At 44.2% G+C, this 7886-nt stretch overlaps 1 protein-coding gene across 1 annotated transcript; it reads left to right on the forward strand.

Moving 5' to 3' along the window:
- The first annotated feature begins 3812 nt into the window (after positions 1 to 3812).
- LOC128323208 (uncharacterized) lies at positions 3813 to 7614 on the forward strand. The gene is made up of 3 exons (XM_053245931.1): positions 3813 to 5166; positions 5252 to 6228; positions 6388 to 7614. Exons 1-3 carry the CDS (start codon positions 4118 to 4120, stop codon positions 7146 to 7148), a joined length of 2787 nt encoding a protein of 928 aa, XP_053101906.1. The 5' UTR covers positions 3813 to 4117; the 3' UTR covers positions 7149 to 7614.
- The last annotated feature ends 272 nt before the right edge of the window (positions 7615 to 7886 follow it).

Below are 7886 nucleotides of genomic sequence, written 5' to 3' on the forward strand. Positions count from 1 at the left end.
TTTGGAACACACTTCCTAAGGAAATTAGAGCCTCCCCTTCTCTGGATGTTTTTAAGAAAGATCTGAAAACAAAACTGTTTAATCAAGCTTTTAGTCTATTGTTTTAAAGTTATAAGTTTTAGAGTTTTTATCTGTTTTTAAAACAATTTTAATTGTGTTAATGTTTTAATTGTTGTATTTTTAGATTGTAAACCACCCAGGGACTTGCGTAAGGGGTGGTATAAAAGTGTGTTAGTGTGTGAGTTAGACAGACAGAGTTAGACAACTAAATAAAACAGTATAGAAAAGCATAACAACAGTGCCAGTAAATAAGAGCTATCAAAAAGAGGCATTAAATCACAAAAGAGAAAATTTAACATTGAATAAATTATAAATAGCATCTGCGCGCTAGTACTTGATTACTCCCCTTACCCCCTGTCACTGCCCCCCTCACCTCAGAGATTTCTCCACCCTCACCTGAACTGCACTCCTACTTCTCCATCCGGTTGCTTCCACCTCTCTCACTCCTCTTGGTCACAGCTGCAGCATTGCTGGCACCTATTGGCCAAGCTGCATCCCCCTATTCCCAGAGACCTCCTCCACCCAAGACCCGTTCCTGCTCCTCCCCACAGGAGCAGCAGCAGTTGACCAGGCCCCTCCTCGCTGCCGCCACCGTCCTGGCCTCTCATTTCCTTCAGGTTGCTGACAGGCCTGTCCCTTGCCTGCCTGCCTGCCTCCCTCCGCTAATGGCCTTGGTAGCCCCAAACAGCAGCAGTTTGACTGGGCCCTTCCTTGCTGCCAATAGGTGCCACCATGGCCGCTTGTTCCCCTCAGGCTACTGACAGGCTCAGGCCCATCCCTCGCCCTTCCTGCTCTCTCTCTCTTCCCCTCCCTTTTCTCTCTCTATCTCTCTTCTCCACTGGCTCTTCTCTACTGTCTTTCTTCCCCTCCCTCCCCCCCCCTTTCCCCCTTCCTGAGTTAACAGATCTTGTTTCCTCATCTAATTCACACAACAGCAGCCTCCTCCTGCAGGGGATCTTTCCTCCCTCATTAGGAACATAGGAACATAGGAAACTGCCATATACTGAGTCAGACCATTGGTCTATCTAGCTCAGTATTGTCTTCACAGACTGGCAGCGGCTTCTCCAAGGTTGCAGGCAGGAATCTCTCTCATCCCTATCTTTGAGAAGCCAGGCAGGGAACTTGAAACCTTCTGCTCTTCCCAGAGCGGCTTCATCCCCTGAGGGGAAGATCTTGCAGTGCTCACACATCAAGTCTCCCATTCAGATGCAACCAGGGCAGACATTGCTTAGCTTCGGGGGCAAGTCATGCTTGCTACCACAAGACCAGCTCTCCTCTCCTTAAGAGGAGAGCCCTTAATTACCCCTCCATTCTATCCTTTTAGATAGATAGATATAGATTCCCTCTCCTCTACAATCAAGAACATCTTCCAACCAGTAATCATTGCATTTCAACTGACCTTAACCACCACAGGTTTCTCCTCCCTATCTGCATATGGAATCCCCACTGCCCAATCACCATGGTGCTTCTGGTCGCAAACTTAGAGAATTTTATAAGTAAATATATAAGTAAGTGTGTGTGTGTGTGTGTGTGTGTGTGGTGTGTAATTTTTTAAAAGCAGAAAATCCCCTAAAATGCACCCCCTCATCAAAATTAAATTACAAAGATCCTCTGTCATAAACAATCAAAATGCATCCAGATGCTTAAGTGGCTATAAAACCTCAATACATTTATGTCATGGAATATTTTAGCTCCTGTATTCTTATTGTAACAGAATCCACTGAAAATACAGTCATTATCTTTAAGTGATCTAATTCTTTGACTTTACTGATTCAGATGGCATTTATCTTCATTTGGAAAAGAAATTATTAAGCTAGAATTTGCAGGATACTATAATTTTATTATTTGCTTGATAAACCAAATTGACACACTAGATGATTTACTAGGTCATACATTCCTTTTAGTTATGCATTTGTATTTTGGATCTATTTTATATAACATAGATGACCTATGTTATATAAAGGGGAGAGGAGAGCTGGTCTTGTGGCAGCAAGCATGACTTGTCCCCTTAGCTAAGCAGGGTCTGCCCTGGTTGCATAAGAATGGGAGACTTGATGTGTGAGCACTGTAAGATATTATTCCCCTTAGGGGATGGAGCTGCTTTGGGAAGAGCATCTAGGTTCCAGGTTCCCTCCCTGGCATCTTCAAGATAGGGCTGAGAGAGACTCGTGCCTGCAACCTTGGAGAAGCTGCTGCCAGTCTGTGTAGACAATACTGAGCTAGATGGATCAATGGTTTGACTCAGTATATGGCAGCTTCCTATGTTCCTATGTACCTGTGCAAATATAACATAGATGACCCTTAGACACATGAACAGATGGAAAGGGTATTTGATGTTTTTAGTCCCTTTGCTACTGTGGTAACTCAACCCATATTTTTTATAAGAGTAAATGGCCCAGTGAAGGCTCAGTACAATCCTCTATAATAAGATGCCTGTGTCCGTCCGTGGACACCCAGGCGTGTGTCCGTGCCTCCCTCAGCCACTCTGGGCATGCGCGGAGCGCATGTGCAGGACGGCCGAGGCAGAAACGGAGACAGGCACCAGGCGGCCATGTTTGTGACTCTTCCCGGCCGTGGGGTTGACAAAGGCGGCCACAGGGAGGACAGATGCGGCTGTGGCAGCCACTTGGAGGCAGAGGCAGCGGCGGCATCAGACCACCCGCGGGCAGCAGTTAAAGATGCGGCTGCAGCAGCCGCTGGAAGGCAAAGGCGGCGGCGGCACCAGAACAACCGCGGGCGGCATTTCCTTACTGTGCCGCGAAGCTGCCAAGGACGGCCACGGGGAGGGCAAAGATGGCATTAGCTTGCCAGCCCACGGAGAAAACAAAGGCGGCAACGGGGAGGGCAAACACGGCTGCACCTGCCGCAGGGTGTCAGAGACGGTGGCGGCTCCAGGCCAGCCACGGAGATTGAAGAGGCGACGCTTCGGAGAGAGAAAAAACCGCGGCGGAAGCCAACAAGGGCGGGCGGCACTATGGGCGGCTGGGGCAGCACACAGACCGACCAAGGGGAGAGAAGAAACAGTGACGGCGGCCCCAGAACAAAAAGTAACAAAAAGTAACGCTAAGCACTACACACACCCAGGAGCCACAAAAAGTAACAAAAAGTAACACAAATCACTACACACACTCAGGAGCCAACACTACAAAATAAAAAATAAAAATAAAAAAACACAGACTACAGCAGCAGCCACAGGCGGACCCCACCCCCCCTCCAAATAAGAGCAGAAAGAATCCACCACCCACAGCCGAGGGCGGGGAAAAAAGTGCCGTTATTTGTGCTCGCGCCCACAAGCTGACAGACCAACGGTTGCCAGCAGAAGACTGCTTCAGTGCCACAAGCACAAAGCAGCAGCCGAGCTAAAAAACCTTCTAAAGAGAGACAGCCGTAGACTCAGGAGGATAGCCCTTCTCCACACTAAAGCGCAAAGCTTGCAAGGTTGAGGGAAAGGCACTCTTGACATGCTCAGGTGAGTCGTGAGAGAACAGAGAGAGCAAAGCCAGCCTTTGAATAAGAGGGAATTTATAAGGGCATACCACCCCTACATCCCTGCTGATTCAAGCAACCAACCAAAAAAAACCAGACTTGAAAAATTGACACAACATCTAACTGAAAAACCCAAAAAACCCACCACAGCATCAGGCAGAAATTAATCGTCACTGCATTGCTCAGTAAACCTAGCCTTTAATAAAGAGGAAGCACGGAAGGGTAGACCACCCAATATTACAACTGAATCCAGCAGCCTAAAAAAATTAAAACAAAAACAAAACACAAAAAAGAGACACAGATTCAAGACAAACCATCTTGCAGAAACAGTATAAGACACAAAAAGCAAACAAACAAATAAGCCAAAACACATACGCCAGTACAGAAAAACAACTATGGCCACCAAAAACCAGGAAGAGGACAAACATGCCAAACCCAGAGGACAAACAAAAACAAACAGGAGATAGAGGAAGAAATAATAGCACAACAGGTGCAGCTTAAAAAAAAAAAGGGACTCAATTTTGTCCAGCAAAATCAGCCCAAATTGAGAGTGGAGAAATACTCAGGATTGATGGACCACTTAAATGAAGCAGCCAATGCAACAGGTCTAATTCCCGGAAAGACATTTATTTTGCCATCCTCATTTGCAGGTAGCCCCAGAAACATGCTCCAAAACTATCAGGACGCAATGGCAATTGTCAGAAAGTACGGAAAACCAGATCTCTTCATTACCATGACATGCAACCCCAAGTGGGAAGAAATTGTAGAAAACCTAGAACATGGACAAACTGCTGCAGCACGACCAGATTTAGTGGCAAGAGTCTTCCACCTAAAACTAAGATCACTAATTGATGACATCTGCAAGAAGCATATATTTGGCCCACCCACAGCCATTGTGTATGTCATAGAGTTCCAAAAAAGAGGTTTGCCACATGCACACATATTGCTCATCCTGACAGAAAACTATAAACCAAAAACTGAAGCATCCATAGACAACATAGTATCTGCAGAAATCCCAAACATTGAAAAAACACCACAACTTCATGCAATCATAACAAAGCATATGATCCATGGACCATGTGGAACTCACAATCAGCATTCACCATGTATGTCAAATGAAAAATGCACAAAAGAATTCCCAAAAGAATACCAACAACAGACTATTGCAAACAGAAACAGTTACCCCAAATACAGAAGAAGAAACACTGGCGAAAGCAAAATGCAGAATGGAAAACCAATTGATAACAGCTGGGTTGTACCGTATAATCCATTTCTAGCCCTGAAGTATAACTGCCACATCAACGCTGAAGTCTGCGCTTCAGTAAAGAGTGTAAAATACCTTTTCAAATATGTTTACAAGGGCCATGATTGCGCTAAAGTAGTACTCCAAGAACAAGACACTTTGAACCACGATGAAATCAAAACCTACATGGATTCAAGGTATGTCAGTGCACCAGAAGCAGCATGGCGTCTAAATGGATTTGAGATGCATTACAAATCCCATACAGTTCACAGGCTAGCAGTTCATCTCCCAAATGAACAGGCAGTAATTTTCAACCCCGAGGACATAGGCGCAGCAACCGAAAGAGCAACAAGTCGCGAAACACATTTGCCAGCATGGTTCAAATTAAACCAACAAGAGGAAAGCAAGAAGCATATTATACGCAGACATTCCTTTACGTTATGTCTTTGACGCTGCAAACAGCACGTGGAAATTACGACAACGTGGTGCAGACAAAGTGATTGGCAGAATGTACTCTGTAAATTTACCATCAGATTCAGAGCGCTACTGCCTACGCCTCCTACTGTTGCATGTACCAGGAGCAACATCCTACGAACACCTCAGAAGCATAGATGGAAATGAATACCCAACTTTCCAAGAAGCTGCCAAAACAAGAGGGCTCATAAATGATAAACAAGTGTGGGAAAGTACGCTAGAAGATGCTGCACAATACAACATGCCCAAACAAATCAGAGAACTGTTTGCCTATATCTGTGTCTTTGCATCCCTCCAAAACATGCAGGAACTGTTTACAAAATATGAACAATACCTCATTGAGGATTATGTCCATAAACATATGCAACACAATGCAGAGTGCACAATATGCCGTGACCTCGCCCTTCAAGAAATTGCCAACATTTTAACACTCCACGGAAAGAAATGCACAGATTTTGGCTTGACATACACCATACAAAATACAGAGCAGCTTACAGATACATACAACCAAGCCTATGAAAAACAAACAGCAGAGAAAATGTCAAAAACCTTCAATGATGAGCAAAAAACAGCCATGGAGCAAATATTAGCAGCAAGCCAAAATGATGAGCTAAACCACCGCTGCTTTTTCTTGGATGGGCCAGGAGGCAGTGGAAAAACATACTTATATAAAACCTTACTCAGCACAGTGCGTGACCGAAGTGAAGTCGCACTCCCTGTAGCCTCCACAGGAATAGCAGCCAACCTACTACAAGGAGGCAGAACATACCACTCCCAATTCAAACTGCCAGTACCAATACTTGAAAACTCCATATCAAACATGCACCTCAATTCACAAGATGCTAAAAACATAAAAAAAGCAAAAATAATCATTTGGGATGAGTCAACGATGGCACCCACTCTAGCACTAACAACAGTAGACAAACTAATGAGAGAGATCATGGAAAACAACAAGCCCATGGGAGGTAAAGTATTTTTACTGGGAGGAGATTTCCGACAAACACTTCCAGTGGTGCCACACGGAAGCCAAACACATATCGTTGAAGCCTGCATAAAATTCAGTACGCTGTGGCACACATTCACAATCCTCAAACTACAAAACAATATATGATCCAATGACACAGAATTCAGCAAGTGGCTAATCACAGTAGGCAATGGAGATACACCACCCATTGAGGGATTACCAGAAGACATCATTGAAATCCCTGCAAGTATAATATGCAAAGAGGATATCGTGAGAGAAATTTTCGGAAGCAACATTCAAGTGCAAAACATCCCCAAAATAGCAAACAGATCCATCCTTTGCCCAAAGAACAATGATGTTGACACCATCAGTGACCAGGTGCTCAACATTTTGGAAGGCGAAAAAATGACTTATCTCAGCGCAGACACAATAGATGACTCCACCGAAGAAGATTCAAAAAACTACCCTACAGAATTCCTCAATGACCAAACACCAAAAGGATTGCCAAAGCATACCCTCACCCTGAAGGTAGGCGCAATAATAATGCTCCTCAGAAATCTAAACACCAAGAAAGGTTTATGCAATGGCACCCACCTCATTGTGAAAAACCTAGAAAAGAATCTCATCATAGCACAAGTGATTACAGGATCAGCACAGGGAGACATGGTCTTCATTCCACGAATTGATTTGGCACCATCTTGCACTGACTTACCATTCACCTTAAGAAGACGGCAATACCCAGTAAAATTGGCTTTCGCTATGACAATAAACAAATCACAAGGACAGACCCTGGAAAAGGTTGGAATCTATTTGCCAGAACCAGTATTCAGCCATGGACAATTATATGTACATTATCGTGAGTCAGAAGTTTTACAGACGTCGTGGTCAAGGTGCTGGAAGGCCCAGAACAAGGAAGACTAATAGCAGGCTCAGAGCAAATATTCACCAGAAATGTGGTGTATAAAGAAATACTATGAGGGCGGCGGGGGGGGACGACGACAAAAAAACAAAAAACAAATAAAGAATATTAATTAACCAAAAAATAGCCTCATAAGTATGTAAGAACACAATAAAGGAGAGGGAAGAGCAACAACAAAAACGGGGCAACAAGAAAAGGAAAAAGGGGGGGGAAGGGAGAGGGGAGAGAGAGAGAGAAAAGAAAAAAATTAGAAAAGGGTGGAGGAAAACAAAGACAGAGAGAAAGAGAGAGAGAAACAGAGAGAGAGAGAAATAAAGACAATTAAAAAAAACACAGAATGAAAAGAAAAAGAGACAGGGACACACACACACACACACACACACAAAGGACAAAAGATATGAAGAACACTTAAGGGCGGGGGAAGCTAGCGCCCGTTATTATAACGGGCTTAAAAATACTAGTTATTAATATGATAGGAACTAGGGATGTGCATGAATTGATTTTTTCAAAGCTAAGCTCTAGCTTAGTGTTTGGATTCTTTGGTGTATAATAACTTTCCCTCATAATGTATCCCTATGAGGATACATTTCACATCTTCATTTCTTCTGTTCATTTTGACTGTTGGACAGTGCCAACTGTCAAATGACATGTGCCAACTACACACACACACCCCGCCATACACACACACACTGTGCCAACTACACACACACACCCCGCCATACACACACACACTGGGGTAC

The sequence above is a fragment of the Hemicordylus capensis genome, chromosome 4 (genome assembly GCF_027244095.1).
Source record: "Hemicordylus capensis ecotype Gifberg chromosome 4, rHemCap1.1.pri, whole genome shotgun sequence".
Classification (NCBI taxonomy): domain Eukaryota; kingdom Metazoa; phylum Chordata; class Lepidosauria; order Squamata; family Cordylidae; genus Hemicordylus; species Hemicordylus capensis.

What these genes read in the sequence shown, in the direction of transcription:
- LOC128323208 (XM_053245931.1), top strand. Translation starts at nt 4,118, where the DNA reads ATGGACCACTTAAATGAAGCAGCCAATGCAACAGGTCTAATTCCCGGA. An exon ending in GAAACACATTTGCCAGCATG is followed by an intron (nt 5,167 to 5,251) that starts GTTCAAATTAAA and finishes CGCTGCAAACAG; the next exon opens with CACGTGGAAATTACGACAAC. An exon ending in AAACAACAAGCCCATGGGAG is followed by an intron (nt 6,229 to 6,387) that starts GTAAAGTATTTT and finishes CCAATGACACAG; the next exon opens with AATTCAGCAAGTGGCTAATC.